An 18,128-nucleotide genomic window follows, 5' to 3' on the forward strand; every position below is an offset into this window, starting at 1 on the left:
GTGCCATAAATATTGGTGTGTTTTGTCATTTACATAAATGATTTGGATATGAATACAGGAGGCATGATTAGTAAGTTTGCAGTTGATGCCAAAATAGGTAATATAGTGGATAGTCAAGATTATCTCAGAGCACAACAGGAGCTTGATCAGAGGAGTGACCGAGGGGTGACAGATGGAGTTTAATTAAGATAAATGTGAGTTGTTGCATTTGGAAAGGCAAACCAGGGCAGTACTTGTACAGTTAGTAGCAGAGCTCTGGGGAGTGTTCCCAAACAAAGTGACCTAGTGGTGCAGGTGCATTGTTCCTTGAAAGTGGAGTCCTAGCGAGACATGATGGTGAAGGCATTTGACACACTTTCCCTTATTGGTCAGAACATTGAATATAGGAGTAAGGATGTCGTGCTGCTGCAGAACGGGGTATTGCTGAAGCCACTTTTTAGTATTGTAAGTGCAATTCTGATTGCCCTTTATAGGAAACATGTTAAAACTTGGGAGGGTGCAGAAAAGATTTATAAGGCTGTTACTGGGACTTGAGGGTTTGAGCTATAGGGAGAGGCTGAATAGACTGGGGCTTTTTACACTGGAGTATTGGAGGCTGAGGGGGTTACCTTAGAGAGGTTTATAAAATCATGAGGGGCATGAATAAGGTGAATTATCTCAGCTCTTTTCCCTAGGATAGGGGAATCCAAAACTAGAGGACATATGTTTAAGGTGACCGGGGAAAGATTTAAAAAGGTTCTGAGAGGTAACTTTTTCCACAGAAGGTGGTGCATGTATGGAACGAGCTGCCAGAGTGATGGAGGTGGGTACAGTTACAATATTTTAAAGGCATCTGCATCGGTGTATGAATTGGAAGGGTTTAGAGGGACATTGGCCAAAAGGTAGCAAATGAGATGAAGTCACATTGGCATATCTGGTTGGCACGGGCGAGTTGGTCTGAAGGTTATGTTTCTGTGTTGTATACCTCTATGACTGCATGAACTGAATCTCAATTTATACAGAAACATATGGTAATTTTTTTTGTTTCTTCGGTTATCATTCCTCTTCACAATGCTGTGTCAGGTGGTCCAGTGTTCATTGTAGAGCAAATATAATTCTTAACTGTGGTTATCCAAAACTGCGATTTCCTCTTCTTTTTCTCTCCATTCCTGAAAATAATTGTGTAAAACATCTGTAAAATGTATCTGGCCACTAAATTGCACAATATTTGTTAAATAATTTCACTTTCATAGAAGCAAACAACCTTACTGGAATAAAAAAATTATCAAATAATTTGCTAGAATCCTTTCATATAAGTATTTACTTTTATTTGGAACTGTGTATAATTTAGTTTTTCAGATTGAAATGGGCACTACCTGCAAGTCGGTGTAGACATGGTCAACTGAAGGGCCTCTTCCTGTGCTCTACTATTGTATATTGTTATATTAAATGATTTATTTTCTTATTTGTTTAAGATGGTGATCACTATTATTGCGGGACTTCCTGGTAGTTATAAAGAAGAACTTTGTACCTATATTGTCAATCTGAATCAAGAACATGGAAGGTCAGTAAGTTAAATAATTTGGCAGTCATTTTTCTTTATAACTTACAATTAAGATTATATTTTAGTAAATGAAGAAGTGTTCTTCTCTTTAAGTGTAATATATTAGTGTTTTCTACTCCTAAACCTTTCCTGCAGAAAGGGCTAGATTTTCTTACTAGAGTCCGCATTCTTACCTGGGAGAAAGTACCTGCAAAAGTGGAATTTTTGATTTGAAAGATGGGGTGAATGTTCAAGTCAGGTCCACCATCCCACAAAGAATTCTGAGGCAGAGGAGCTATTGGGTACCATTCAGTTGTTGGCAAATCAGTAAAAGGGAAAAAAAATCCATTTACCTCTCTCAACTTGACCTGCCTCCCAAACTGTGACCCTCACCTACCGCATGTTCTGAGCTAAATGCTGCTGTTGACCACTTCATGTCCACCTCTGCCTTCCATGCCAAGCAATGGTACTTCTGCACTCATTCCTTGGGCTTACACTATAGAGGGGTTTGATTTAGCTCAGTTGGCTGGACAGCTGGTATGCAATACAAAGTATCACCATTCGTATGAGTTCAGTTTCCTCACTCTCCCTCTCAACTCTCCCCTCACCTGAGACATGGTGACTCTCAGGTTAACCTATCACCAGTGTCTCTTTTGAGAGACCAAGCCTATGGTCATGGTGACTTTACTTTTCCCTTTACTTTTACTGTCCAGAAGCCATGAACCCTATCGTAACAGAGAAGCAAAAAGGCAAAGTATTCTACCAATAATAATACATTGGGAAATGTGGATTACGAAGGGATCTGCATGTCCTTGTACACCAGTGCAAGGCAATTGCAGCAAGCAGTTAGGAAGCACATGATGTGTTGGCCTTCATTGCAAGAGAATTTATTTCTGAAGTAGGTATTCCTTAATGCAGTTATTCAAGACACTGTTGAGACAACACCTCTAGAATATTCGTACAGTTTGGTGTCCATGCCTAAGTAAGGATACACTCGCCGTAGAGCGAGTACTGCAGAGGTTAACTGGGCTGATATCAGGGATGGCAGGACTGACCTATGAGAAGAGATTGGTACAATTATGCATATATTGATGAGTGGGGATTGATTGAAATATATAAGATTCAACAGAGCTGAACTATACTTTATGTAGGAAGGATTTTTCCCTGGTAACGGAGTCTAGAATCTGGGACAATCTCAGGAAACTGGACAGAACGTATAGGATATAGAAACATAGAAAATAGGTGCACAAGAAGGCCATTTGGCCCTTCAAGCCTGGACCACCATTCAATATGATCATGGCTGATACGCATTTTCAATATCCCATTCTGCCTTTCTCTCCATATATCTTGATCACTTAAGCCACAAGGGCCATGTCCACCTCCCTCTTGAATATATCGAACAAACTGGCCCCAGCAGCATTCTCTGGTAGAGAGTTCCACAGGTTCACAACTGAGTGAAGAAATTCTTCCTCATCTCAGTCTGGAATGGCTTCCCCCTTATTGTTAGACCTCTTGTTCTGGAATTCCCCAACATTGGGTATACCCACTCACATCAGGATTTTATGTTTCCACAATATCTTCAATCTTCTAAATTCCAATGAGCATAAGACCAGTCGATCCAGGCTTTCTTCATATGTTAGTCCTACCATTCCCAAGAATCAGTCTAGTGAACCTTTACAGGACGACTTCAATAGCAAGAATGTCCATCCTCTGACTAAGGGATCAAAACTGCATAAAATACTCAAGGTATGGCCTCGCCAAAGCCCTTATAACTGCAGCAAGTCATCCTTACTTCTGTACTCCAATCCTCTTGCAATGAAAATCCACTTTCATCACTGCCTGCTGCATCTGTATGTCAACGATTTGCAACTGTTCCACCATGACACCCAGGCTTCATTGCACATCACCTTTTTCCTAAACTGCCACAATTCATATTCTAATATGTCTTCCTGTTTTTGTGAGCAAACGGGATAGTCTCACGTTTATCCACATTATATTCATTTGCCAAGTATTTGCCCATTCAGCCAGCCTATCCAAGTCACCCCTGCAGCCTCTTAGTATCCTTCTCACAGCCCGCATTGCCACTCAGCTTAGTGATGTCTGCAAATTTGGAGATATTACATTCAATTCCTTCGTCTAAATTGACTGTTGACTCTTAACTTCTCTAATGCATACAGAGAAACCTAGATTATCTGAAGGACACATCTGGGCAGTATTTCATTCGGTTAATCGAATGCCAGATAACATTGTTAGCAAGAATCGGGACCTTGCGATCTTGTCTGGATAATCCAAAATTCAGTTAATCGAATGCCGGATAATCGAGGTTCCTCTTTATTGTGAATAACATCGATGAATCACCCTGTCCACTCGACTGGTCACATCCTCAAAAAGTTCCAGAAGATTTGTCAAGCATGGTTTCCGTTTAGTGAATCCATGTTAATTTGGATCGATTGTGTCATGCTTTCCAAATGCTCAGTTATTACTTACTTCAATTGACTCCAGCATTTTCCCCATTACTGATGTCAGACTAACTGGCCTAGAATTCCCCATTTTCTTTCTCCCTCCTTTTTTAAAATGTGGGGTTACATGATGTCCCCTCCAGTCCATTGGAACCGGTGGAGTCTATAGAATGCTGAAAAATGGTCACTACTGCATCCGCATTTTCCAGGGCTACTTCCTTAAGTACTCTGGGCTGCAGAACATCATGCCCTGGGGATTTATCGGGTTTTAATCCCATAAATTTTCCCAATGCCATCTCCTGGTTACTAAAGATTTCCTTCAGTTCCTCCTTCATGCTTGACCCTTTGTTCCCTAGCATTTCTGAAAGGTTATTTGTATTCTTCTTAGTGAAAACAGATCCAAAGTACCTGTTCAACTGGTCAGCCATCTCTTTGTTGTCCATTATGAATTCACCGGATTCTAACTATAAGGGGCCTACATTTGTCGTCTTCTGTCTTTTTCTCTTCACATATCTATAGAAGCTTTTGCTGTCAGGCTCAGCACCAGAGACCTGGCCACTATGGCTTTCCCCGGTACGTCAACCCCCAACAGTATCCAAAACGGTATGCATTATTGAGGGGAACGGCCACTGCGGATCTCTGCATTGTCTGCCTGTTCCCTTTCCGTAACCCATCTACCTTTTTCCAGTACCTGAGGTGAGCGTACACCTCTGTAACTCCTCTCTATTACCCCCTCCGCCTCCTAAATGATCCAAAGGTCATCCAGCTCCAGTTCCTTATTGCATTTTATGAAGAGGTGGAGCTCGGTGCATTTCCCACAGTTGAAGTCCGTGGGGACACTAGTGGTGACCCTTACCTCCCACATCCTGCAGGAGGAGCGTGCAACTGCCCTAAAGTCCATTCCCACTGTTCTGAATTCCCAAAGAGACTATTGAACAAACTATTAACCTTACCGAATCAGTGGGCAGAATCTTTTTTTTGCCTTTAGTTTCTTGTTTGATACCATTCCCAGCCTCGCAACTACTGTTTGGTCTGTGCACATCTCCCTCCTACGTCTTTTTTTCCCTTTGGTGTTCTGCAGCTCCACCCATACAGATTCCACATTGTCCAGGCTAATGTCCTCCCTTACAATTGTGTTAAACCATTCCTTAACCACCAAGGCTACCCCACCTCCCTTTCTGTCTGTCTTTCCTGAAAATTGAATAACCCTAGACATTGAGTTCTCATCCTTGGTCACCTGAGCCAGGTTTCCATGATCCCAATTACATCATATCCATTACTAACTGTCTGTGCAGTTAATTCATCCACACTATTACAAATACTTCTCACATTGACTCAGAGTCTTCAGGCTCTTTTTTTTTTTTTGACATTTATTGCCCTTTAGAATTATGATGTAGTGTGACCCTTTTTGATTTTTGTCTTTGGTTTCTCTACTTTCCACTTTCACTTTTTCACTTACTATCTTTTGTTTCTATCCCCACTTCCCTCTGACTTCCTGCATTGGTTTGTACCCCACCTACTGTAAAAGTTTTTAAACCCTCCCCAGTAGCAGATGCAAACTCTCTTTTCCCCCACCCTTGTTTTCCCCCACACCCTCAATCCAATAGGCATTGGTTCCAGTCATTGCCCAGCTTCACACATCCAGTTTGGACTGGTCCCACCTCCCCTGGAGCCGGTTCTAATGTCCTAGGAATTTAAATTCCTCCCTCTTGAATCATCCCTCAAGCTATGTATTCGTCTTGGCTATCCTTCTATTCCTGCTCTGACTAGCACGTGGTACTGGTATCAATCCCAAGATTTCTTTCTTTTGAGGTCATACCTCTTAATTTACCTCCTCATTCCCTAAATTCAGCTTGTAGAACCTCTTCCTATCTTTTTATCTATATCATTGGTGCCTATGTGCACCAGGACAACTAGCTGCTCAATCTTCCCCCTTCAGAATGTCCTGCAACCGCTCCTAGGCATCCTTGATCCTTGCACCAAGAAGGCAACATATCATCCTGGACTCTTATTTGCGGCTGCAGAAACAGCTATGATTGAATCTTTGATCATGACAGCTCTGCCATTCTTTGTGTAACAGAGCCAGCCATGAACCCAACCACAGCCACCTTCCCCTGGTGAGCTATCTCCCCCAGCAGTATACAAAATGGTATATCTGTTTTGGAGGACAATGACCGCAGAGGACCCCTGCATTTACTTCCTACTGTTCCTCCGTCTGTTGGTCACTTATTCCCAATCTTCCTCAATTTTTATTTGCGGTGTGACCAGCTTACTGAACGTGCTATCTACGATTCCCTTAGCCTCATGAATGCTCCAAAGTGAATCCAGCCACAGTCGGGCAGAAGCTGCATATGAAGGAGTCAGGGAAATCGAAGGGTCTCCAAATTCCCACATCACATAGGAAGCACATGACACCAGTTTGGGATCTACTGCCTTTAATTTGTTGTTCCACTATAGCTTGCCTTTTATTTGGTCCTAGGCAGTCATTGACTGAGACAACTCCTTCCAGAACACTCCTCAGTTGCTTCTCGGTAGCACCCTCTACAGAGAGGACTGCAATGCAGAAACATTTCTTCACTTAAAAGGGCAATGAACCTGTGAATTCTCTACCACAGAAGGCCGTGGAAGCCAAGTCACTGAATATATTCCTAAATGAGATAAATCTTTAGATTTTAATGTATCAAGTGTACGAGGAAAAAGTGGGAATATGACATTGAAGTAGATGATCGACAATGAAGACTGGATAACTTTCTCTCCTAATGTATTTTTTTTAATATGAAGTGATCCTCAGCATTAGATAATAGTGTTCAGCCAGTTAAATTCTTTCCCCGTGATATCAAGAAACAGTTGGAGACACTGGATACGCAAAGACTATGGGCCTTGAGAACATTTTGGCAATAATACTGAAGACTTGTGGTCCAAAACTTTCCACTCCCCAAGCCAAGATATTCCAGTACAGTTACAACACAGGTATCTACCTGACAATGTGGAAAATTGCCCAGGTATATCCTGCACATAAGAAAAAGGACAAATCCAACCTAGCCATTTAGCACCCCATCAGTCTCTTCTCGATCGTCAGTAAAGTGATGGAAGGTGTCATCAACAATGCTACCAAGCAACATCTGCTTAGTGATGTCCAGTTTGGGTTTCAACAGGGTCATTCAGCTGACCTCATTACAGCCTTGGTTCAAACATAGACAAAACAGCTGAATTCCAGTGGTGAGGTGAGAGTGACAGCCCTTGACATCAAGGCTACATTCAACTGAGTGTGGCAACAAGAAGCTCAAGCAAAACTGGAATCCGTGCGTATCAGGCGGTATACTGGTGGTTGAAGTCATACCTGCAATATAGGAATATGGTTATGGTTGTTGGTGAGTCATTTCAGCTCCAAGGCATTTCTCTAGGAGTGACTCAGGATAATGTAGATTAGATTACTTACAGTGTGGAAACAGGCCCTTCGGCCCAACAAGTCCACACTGCCCCGCCGAAGCGCAACCCACCCATACCCCTACATCTACCCCTTACCTAACACTACGGGCAATTTAGCATGGCCAATTCACCTGACCTGCACATCTTTGGACTGTGGGAGGAAACCGGAGCACCTGGAGGAAACCCACGCAGACACTGGGAGAATGTGCAAACTCCGCACAGTCAGTCGCCTGAGGCGGGAATTGAACCCGGGTCTCTAGCGCTGTGAGGCAGCGGTGCTAACCACAGTGCCACCGTGCCGCCCTCACGGGCTGGGCTCATTCATCATCAACTACTTCATCAATAACCTTTCGTGCATCATAACGTCAGAAGGTGCTCGCCCATGATTGCACAATGTTCAGCACCATTTGCAAATTCTCAGTTATTGAAGCAGTCCATGTTTGAATGTAATTGGATCTGGACAATATCCAGGCTTGGGCTGACAAGTGGCAAGTAACATTTGCGCCACACAAATGCCAGGCTATGGCCTTCACTACTAAGAGATAATCTAGCCACCACCCCTCAATATTGAACAGTGTTACCATCACTGAATGCCCCACTCGCAGCATCCTGGAGGTTATCATTGACCAGAAACTCAACTGGACTCACGACATAAATGCAGTGGCTACAAGAATAGGTCAGAAGTTCTGAATAAGTCACTTCCTAACTATTCAAAGCCTGTCCACCATCTATAAGGCATGAGTCAGGAGTGTGATAGAATACTCCCCACTTGCCTGGATGAGTGCAGTCCCAACAACACTCAAGAAGCTTGACACCATCCAAGACAAAGCAGGCTGCTTGATTGGCATCACATCCACTCCCTCCACCACCGATGTGCGGTAGCAGCAGTGTGTACTATATACAAGATGCACTGCAGAAATTCACCAAACATCTTCAGACAGCACTTTGCAAACCCATGACCACTTAGCATCTGGAAGGACATGAGCAGCAGATATATGGGAACACTAACACCCTTGGGTTTCTCCTCCAAGTGTCTCTCCATCCTGACTTGGAAATATATCGCAGGTCCTTTTACTGTTGCTGGGTCAAAATCCTGAATTCCCTCCCTAATGGTATTGTGGGCCAACCCACAACAGGTGGATTGCAGCACTTCAAGAAGAGAGCTCACCACCACCTTCTCGAGCAACTGGGATGGGCAATAAATGCTGGCCCAGCCACTGTTGCCCACATCCCACAAAATGAATATTTTTTAAAAAGTAATTTATTCAATCATTGATTCATAAGTTTCTTCACTTTATTTCTTAATTTCTAGTGTCAATCATCTAGCACATTTTTATTTATCAGTAGTGAGAATTATCAGCATTGACGCATTTTTATCTTGTGTAAATAAAATGTTTGTAATTAACAGATCAAGAGCTGTTAGTCCAACAATGTTTTCCGTGGGTGCAGCTGTTTCGGTAGATAAAAAAACAAAGAGCAACTTGTGAGTTAGAAGTATGAGTAAATCATTCAATACTTTGAGACTTCTCTGTCACTGTGTCCATGATCTGCTTGTGGTTTCAACTCAATTTTCTGGTTTGCATATTGTTAATCAGTAATCTTTCTATCAACCTTAAGTATACCCAAGGACTCTGGCCTCCTAGCTGTCAGCAGCAAGCAAAGATACTCAACCCCTGTAATGGCATGGATAGAAGATTGGCTAGGTAACAGAAAGGGACTAATGGCTCTTTTATGAGCTACTGATGTAATAGCTTTTTTTTCAAAAAAGGACACCAAAACTACATAGTACTGCAGATGCAGTTTCACCAAGACCATGTACAGCTGCTGTAAAATGTATATTTTTGTCGTACATTCCCTTTGCAATAAATTTCAACATTCCATTTGGTTTCCTATTCACTCGCTAAACCTGCATTTTAACATTTTGTGGTTCATGTACTAGGATGTGCACATCCCATTGTATTACAGATTTCTAATGTTGCTCGAGTTAACTAGTATACTGCTTCACTTATCTGCTTTGGCAGGAAACATAGTGAAATTCTCAGCGTACCAATCTAAAGAAAACACCCTATTGTCCTTACTCCCAATTTCTCATTTAATGACCAGTCCTTTAGCCACGCTAATATGTTATAATATATGCCCTTTGTGAACCTTGTTTTTGGAAGTTCACGTTTGTTACTTCTATAAGTTCCCTTTTAATCACTTTGTTTCTTTTCAGAAAAGGTCCAATAAATTAGACTGTAAGCAATAGGAACAGGAGTGAGTCATCGAGCAATACAGCGCAGAACAGGCCCTTTGGCCCTCGCTGTTGTGCCGACCTGCGAACTATTCTCAGCTTGTCCCCCTACACTATCCAAAAATCATCCACGTGCTTATCCAAGGATTGTTTAAATCTCCCTGATGTGGCTGAGTTGACTGCATTAGCAAATAGGGCATTCCACGCCCTTACCCCTCTCTGCGTAAAGAACCTGCCTCTGACATCTGTCTAAAATCCATCACCCCTCAATTTATAGTTATGCCCTCTTGTACAAGCTGACGTCGTCAGCTTGTACAAGAGTATTTCACTGCCTACCGTATCTAATCCTCTGATCATCTTTATGTCTTGATCAAATCCCCGCTTAACCACTGCCTTTCCAATGAGAACAGACCCAAGTGTCTCAGCCTTTCCTCATAAGACCTTCCCTCCAGATCAGGCAACATCTTGGTAAATCTCCTCTGCACCTTTTTCCAATGCTTCCACATCCTTCGTGTAATGGGCAACCAGAACTGCACACAATATTCCAAGTGTGGCCGCACCAGCGTTTTGTATAGATGCAGCAAATTGGCCATTTGACCATCGAGACTGAATCTTCATTCAGTAGGATCATTCCTTGCATCCACTTTTCCTGGACCCTTGATACCTCCTACTTATCAAGAATCTATCCATCTCAGCCTTAAATTTACACAAGGACTATACCTCCACAGCTCTCTGGAACAAGGAGTTCCAAAGATACTCAACTCTGAGAGAAGAAATTCCTTCTTATCCTAGTCTTAAATTGGTGCCTCTTTATTTTGAGACTAAAATTAGTTGAATGCACTTTCCTACACCAATGCCATGTTGTCTCTGCCTGATTTGTATTATGATTTTTCAAGTCAAAAAAACTCAAAAGAACTCCGGATGGTGGAAATCTGAAACAAAATTGCTGGAGGACCTCAGCAGGTCTGGCAGCATTTGTGGAGAAAAATAGAGTTACCGTTTCAAGTCCACTAACCCTCCTTCGGCTCTAAAGAAGGATCACTGGACCTGAAACATTAACTCTTGGTTTTTCTCCACAGATGCTGCCAGATCTGCTGAGTTTGATTTTTTTTTCAAAGTATCCTGCTGTAACCTCCTAAATTCCAGCAATATTCCTGTGATAAATATTTAACAAGCTAACATCAAGCTTTTTGGTTTGTCTCCCTTCTTTACATATTTTTCGATCAGCCAGGGGCCTTGCAGAACCTAAGCAATTCCAGACAATGTATCTTCTATCTTGACAGCTGCTATTTTCAGGACTCTAGGAATACAGACCATTTGGGACATTTAGGTCTGATATTTTTCTCAGCACCTTGTTGCTTGTAAATGTTTTGAGTTCCTCTGTCTTGTTTACTCGGTTTTCAAATACCATTGGGAAATGTTCCAAGTCTTCTACACAGAGGACAGACACAAAAGAACTGCTCAATGTCTCCATCAATTTCTTTACACACACCATCAAGGCTCAATGTTAATTTTCATTAGTCTATGTAAATAATTGTCGAAACTCTTGGAATCTGTCTTTCTATTACAAGATAACATTTTCTCATACTCCATTTTCTCTCTTTTTTGTTTAGTCATGATTTGGGTTAGATTTTAAGAAACAATAACTTATGATGTATCTTTGAAGATTTTATGCTCTTTTTAAAATTAATTTATGGTAAACGGGCATTACTGAAGCGGCATCGTAGTTCAGTGGTTAGCACTATAGGGGGATGGGTCTGGCTGGGATGGTCTTTGGAGGGTCAGTGTGGACATGTTGGGCCAAATGGCCTGTTTCCACACTGTAGGGATCTCTCTACTGTATCTCATGTTTGCCAGCATTTGTTGTCCATCTCTAGTTGTCCTCAAGGTGGTGGTGAAGTTGCTTTCTTGAACTGCTGCAGTTCATGTGCTGTAGGTTGACCCACAATGCCTTTAGAGAGGGAATGCCAAGATTTTAACCCAGCGACAGGGAACGAGCAGTGATATATTTCCAAGTAGGGAGGGTGAGTAGCTTGAAGGTGAACTTGAAGGTGGTGGTGTTCGCAGGTATATGTTGCATTTGTTCTTTTTAGATGGAAGTGGTCATGGGTTTGGAAGGTGTTATGTAAAGATCTTTGGTGAATTTCTGCTGTGCATCTTGTAAATAGAATACACTGGTGGTGGTGAGATTGGATGCTTGTGGATGCTTTGACCTGGATTGTGCTGTTGGAGCCGCACTATTCCAGGCAAGTGGGAAGTAATCCATCACTCTCCTGACTTGTGCCTTGAAGATGGTGGACAGACTTTAGGGACTCAGAAGGTGAATTACTTGCTGTAGTATTCCGAGCATCTGACCTGCGATTGTAGCCACAGTGTTAATGTGGTGAGTCCATCTGAGTTTCTGGTCAGTGGTATTTGATGTTAATAGGATGTTGATAGTGGAGGGATTCAGTGATGATAACACCACTGAATGTCAAGGAGCAGTGGTGAGATGGTCATTGTCTGGAATTTGTGTGGTGTGAATGTTACAGTTCAGATTGTTTCAGTTTGATATTATCTTTAACATTGTATTCAACTATAAATGATGCATCCTTCTCAATAGTCTTTCACATTGGAACAAGTGTTTGCTGCTAATTGTTAAATATCTCCTTAAAATATTCCCAAAGCATCTCTGCTGTCATCAATTCTAACTCAATTCTTTCCCTTGAGATAATTTTACACTTCTACTCATGCTGTTAGCTTAATTAAAACTTAAGACACCAGCTTTTATAGCACACCTCTTGCCCTCAAATTTCATTGTTATGATTACTGTTACGTAACTTTTCCGAAGAGGTTGTTTTTTTTTTTAACCCTGTTTCACTGCTCATTATCTGGTTGGAAATAGCCACCACCTTGGCTGCGGAGCATGCAACTCCGTACACTCTGTGAACTCATTCCAGGCCACCTTTTCCAGTTTGATTTGTTCAATCTCTATGTAGATTCAAATCTCTCATTATTGTGTTTCCTTTGTTACGCACGCTATTTATGTTTTCCTGTATGCTTTTGCTTATAAAGGCCTATAAATCGCTCCCTGAAGTCATCCTTGTCTTATTTCTTGTCTCTACTCAAATCAATTTTACATTTCGTGCTGTCAAGGTAAATTCCTACCTCACAACTGTACTATGACGCTTTTAGCTGGCTGAACTACCTCACCACCTTTTCCTAGTTTCTTGCATTTTCAGCATGTCATATAGCCTTCGATCTTTGATTCCTAGATTTTGTTCCCCTGCAACTTGTAATGGCCATAAGGTTACGCATGCTTTTTTTTTCCATCCATATTCAAAAAAATCAGTGCTTTATAGGATTTGTTCTTTGCAATCTCTGGACTTGTACACTTGTGCTTTTTTCAGTTTGTACGCTCCACCTCTTTGTTCCACATTTGCCACCTAAATGGCCACATCTCTTCCCACATGATGCCTTCCCCCTACTATTTTTATGGGCGGCATTGTGGCACAGTGGTTAGCACTGCTGCCTTACAGCGCCAGAGACCGGGGTTCAATTCCCACCTCGGGCGACTGTCTGTGTGGAGTTTACACATTCTCCCCGTGTGGGTTTCCTCTGGGTGCTCTGGTTTCCTCCCACAGTCCAAAAACGTGTAGGTTAGGTGAATTTGCCATGCTAAGTTGCCCGTAATGTTAAGTGAAGGGGTAAATGTCTGGGTGGGTTGCTCTTCGGAGGGTCGGTGTGGACTTGTTTGGCAGAAGGGCCTATTTCCACACTGTAAGTAATCTAATCTAATCTGTATGGTTTTCAATTTATGGGGCACTGGAGCCATGCTAAAACCAGTGTTCTGGTGAACTGTGCAGCAAGATTTGTAGAGAGGACCTGAAACTAAATAGTAGCTGTTCCACTCCAGTCTTTAAGCAATACGTTCAGCTTTATGGATGCCTGGGCTCTTGGATTATAGTTTCGCAGTTTGATGTGAGGATGAAATGCACATGTTTATCATTCAGTTCTAAAATATCATTATTAAGCATGAGTAATGAACAAGTTATGTGCCACATACAGAAGGAAAATACTGTAGATAAAGGAAATACTGCAATTTGGCAGTATCTGTGGGCTGGAAACAGTGACATTGACCTAAATTGTTAACCCAAGTGCTGGATCTACTAAGTATGTTCAATGTTCTGTTTCAGTAGCAAAATGGCTTAAGAATACAAAAATTGTCTGACAAAAACAAATAATCTGAAGTGGTTCAATAAATCTTCCTATGACTAATTACGGTTTCCTTTCATTAAAGGTGGTCAGTTTACCGTCAAATGCCAGATAACTGTGAGCTATTCAATGTTGGGCAAATCCATCGCTTTCTTTCAAATGTACTTGAAGCACAACGGAATCGGACCGTTCATCAATCTGTATACTCTAGAAAGAAAATGAGGCTGCTGATTGTGACACCAGGGTGAGTGTAATTCAGTGTAACAATGTACTTTACATGAAAGTTGCACCCGCCAAGTCAGAGTGTGGAAATCATTAGAATGTGGTATGTAGCATACCTAGTTGCTGGCTCAAGCATATTAAGTAATAAAAGAAAAGCTTTCCATTTGATTGTCTGATTAGTGAATGACATTGATCTCTATCTTGCCTTTCCCAGCCACAAAATAAAGTCCTGTTCCATTCTTCTTTTTGTCTATTCCGTGTTATAGGAACAGGTGTAGTCCTGGTGAAGGCATTTGATAAGCTTTCCTTTATTGGTCAGAGTATTGAGTACAGGAGTTGGGAGGTCATGTTGCGGCTGTACAGGACATTGGTTAGGCCACTTTTGGAATATTGCATGGAATTCTGGTCTCCTTCCTATTGGAAGGATGTTGTGAAACCTGAAGGGATTCCGAGAAGATTTACAAGGATGTTGCCAGAGTTTGAGCTATAGGGAGAGGCTGAATAGGCTGGGGCTGTTTTCCCTGGAGTGTCGAAGGCTGAGGGGTGACCTCATAGAGGTTTATAAAATCATGAGGGGCATGGCTAGGAGAAATAGACAAAGTCTTTTACCTTGGTTGGGGGAATCCAGAACTAGAGGTTAGGTTTAGGGTAAGAGGGGAAAGATGTAAAAGGGACCGAAGGGGCAACTTTTTCACACAGATGGTGGTGCACGTATGGAATGGGCTGCCAGAGGAAGTGGTGGAGGCTGGTACAATTGCAACATTTAAGAGGCATCTGGATGGGTATATGAATGGGAAGAATTTAGAGGGATGTGAGCCAAGTGCTGACAAATGGGACTAGATTAGGTTTGGATATCTGGTCGGCATGGATGAGTTGGACTGAAGGGTCTGTTTCTGTGTTGTACATCTCTACGACTTGAAGTATTGTGTCGCTTCATACAGGAAATCCAAGTTGGTTTCTTCTGAACAAATATCTCCCACGTGTTGACATATATGTTGTGTTTCTTGTGGTAAGCCTTTAGAGAGTCTTTAAATGCTTTGTTTGACCTCTTGTTTGAGTTCCTTCCTTGAGTTGGGTGAACATAATTTACTTTGACAGTCAGAACTCTAGTATGGGACCCTTCCAATGGAGTTGGTTTCGGATGATCACGGCTTTGATGCTGATGCTATTGGCTGCTTCAAGGATGCTGATGTTAGTACTCCTGTTCTTCCAGTTGATGCGGACAGTCTGTCTCAGACAATTTTGAGGGTACTTCTCAAGGGCCTTGAGGTGGTATCTATATGTAGTCCATATTTCAGAGCCTTGTAGAAGAGAAAGATCACTGCCTTATACACAAAGGTCTCTGTATCAAGTTATCAAAGAGTCTTATCCTTGGGTATTCAAAGATGGTACTGACAGATTGATGCAAAAATTCAATATTATATTCAATGTCAGCTTTGGATGAGAAATAGCTTCCCAGGTAAGGGAAATGTTCCACGTGTGAGAAGATTTCTCTGTTGACCTTGCTTAATGGATAGACCAGAAATTGAGCTAGGTAAGGTTGATAAAGGATCTGAATCATCTTGAGTTTGAGACCAATTCTTCAGAATGCTTCTGCCAAAAGCATTAACCAAGACTTGGAAGATTCACTTTCAAGAGTGTAGAGATAATGTTATTATCCACATACTGAAGTTTCATAGGTGAGATCGATGTCATTTTCTTCTTAGTTTTCCAAACATTTGAGGTTGAGAAATTTTCCATCCATTCTGTGGACAAAAGTCCACACCTCTGTGAAGCTTGTTCTTGACAAGATGAAAAATGATGCTGATGAAGATGGACAAAATAGTTGGGGCAATGACATATCCCTGTTTGACCTAAAAGGATTCTGCTGTTTTACTGTCGGTGAGGACCATCGCTGACATAGCATCATAGAGGAAATGGAGGATGTTGGTGAATTTTCTGGAAGCTGACCTTTGACGGGATCTTCCAAGTACTTTCCCATTGATAGAGTCAAAAGCGATCTTGATGCCAGAGAGGGACATGCCACCGTTATGCTCAACTAACTTGATTAGATATTTCCATGAGTGTAATGTGATTGTTAAGTCTGATTAATATGGGCTTCCAAAAGATGTTTGAAGTGCCACATAACAGGCTTGTCAGTACAGTTAAACCCCACAAAATTAAATGGATCGTGGGTACATGGATATGAAGAAAGGCAGTAAATGTTTTTTTATCTGACTGGATGGAGGTTATACATTGAGTGTTCCCAGGCCTCAGGACCCGAACCTCTGCTTTGATTGATCTATTTAGATCCGCAGATGTACAGCATGGAAACAGACCCTTGGGTCCAACTCGTCCATGCTGACCAGATATCATAAATAACTCTAGTCCCATTTGCCAGCGTTTGGTCCTTCTCCCTCTAAATTCTTCCTATTCATGTACTCATCCAGATGCCTTTTTAAATATTGTAATTTTACCAGCCTCCAACACTTCCTCTGGCAGATCATTCCATACATGCACCAGTCTCTATTGAAAACGTTGCCTCTTAGGTCCCTTTTTAAGTCTATCCCTTCTCACCTTAAACCTGTGTTCTCTAGTTTTGGACTCCCCCACTCCGGGTAAAATACCTTGTCTGTTCACCTTATCTATTCCCTTACGATTTTATACACCTCTATAAGGTCACCCCTTAACCTCCGATGTTCCAGGGAAAATAGGCCCAGCCAATTCTGGCTCTCCAAAAACTCAGTAGCTCCAACTCTGGCAACATCCTTAAATCTTTTCTGACCCCCTTCAAGTTTTACAATATTCTCCCTATAGCAGGGAGACAAGAATGGCTCGCAGTATTCCAAAAGTGGCCTATAAGTCCCAACTCCTAGTGCATTGACAAATAAAGGCTAGCATACCAAAAACCGGCTTCACTATCCTGTTATCTGTGACTCCACTTTCAAGGAATTATGAACCTGCACTCCAAGGACTCTTTATTCAGCAACACTTCCCAGGACCTTACCATTAAGTGTATAAGTTCTGCCCTGATTTGCCTTTCCAAAATGCAGCATCTCAAATAAATTCCATCTACCTGCTACTCCCTGGCCCAGTCGCCCACCTGATCAAGATCCCGTTATACTCTGAGGTGACGTTCGTCGCTGTCACTACATCTTCAATTTTGGTGTCATCTGCAAACATAATAACCATATCATTTATATAAATGACAAAAAGCAGTGGACCCAGTACTGATCCATGTGGCTCACTACTGTCCTCCCATGAAGCTGCTTGTCGGACACCTTCCTGAAGTCCATATAGATTCCGTCCACTACTCTGTCCTCATCGATCCTCTTCATTACTTCTTCAAATGCACAGTTAAGTTAGTGAGACACTATTTCCCATGCACAAAGGCATCTTGACTATCCTGACACAGTCTTTGCCTTTCCAAGTACAAGCAAATCCTGTCCCTCAGGATTCCAAACAACAACTTGCTCAGCACTGACATCACTGTCACTAGTCTATCGTTCCCTTGCTTTTCCTTACCACGTTGTTAAAATACCACGTAGCTGAAAATGTGTTGCTGGAAAAGCGCAGCAGGTCAGGCAGCATCCAAGTAACAGGAGAATCGACGTTTCGGGCATAAGCCCTTCTTCAGGAATGAGGAAAGTGTGTCCAGCAGGCTAAGATAAAAGGTAGGGAGGAGGGACTTGGGGGAGGGGCTTTGGAAATGCGATAGGTGGAGGGAGGTCAAGGTGAGGGTGATAGGCCGGAGTGGGGTGGGGGCGGAGAGGTCAGGAAGATGATTGCAGGTTAGGAAGGCGGTGCTGAGTTCGAGGGATTTGACTGAGACAAGGTGGGGGGAGGGGAAATGAGGAAACTGGAGAAATCCGAGTTCTTCCTTTGTGGTTGGAGTGTTCCCAGGCAGAAGATGAGGCGCTCTTCCTCCAACCGTCGTGTTGCCATGGTCTGGCGATGGAGGAGTCCAAGGACCTGCATGTCCTTGGTGGAGTGGGAGGGGGAGTTAAAGTGATGGGCTACGGGGTAGTTGGGTTGGTTGGTCCGGGTGTCCCAGAGGTGTTCTCTGAAACGTTCCGCAAGTAGGCGGCCT

At 42.4% G+C, this 18,128-nt stretch overlaps 1 protein-coding gene across 4 annotated transcripts in view; it reads left to right on the top strand.

Annotated features, from left to right (window-relative positions):
* The window catches only part of dnaaf9 (dynein axonemal assembly factor 9), a 217,442-nt gene that overhangs the window by 157,481 nt on the left and 41,833 nt on the right, over positions 1-18,128 (top strand). For all 4 annotated transcript variants that reach the window (XM_087991656.1, XM_087991651.1, XM_043696328.2 and 1 more), the window contains 2 exons: positions 1,455-1,543; positions 13,923-14,081. In XM_087991656.1, the coding sequence (XP_087847782.1) occupies positions 1,455-1,543; positions 13,923-14,081 (248 nt within the window). The remainder of the gene's footprint in view (positions 1-1,454; positions 1,544-13,922; positions 14,082-18,128) is intronic.

This window comes from Chiloscyllium plagiosum, unplaced genomic scaffold (genome assembly GCF_037043375.1).
Source record: "Chiloscyllium plagiosum isolate Xiang-an unplaced genomic scaffold, Cpla_swu_hap1 HiC_scaffold_1, whole genome shotgun sequence".
Taxonomy (NCBI): Eukaryota; Metazoa; Chordata; class Chondrichthyes; order Orectolobiformes; family Hemiscylliidae; genus Chiloscyllium; species Chiloscyllium plagiosum.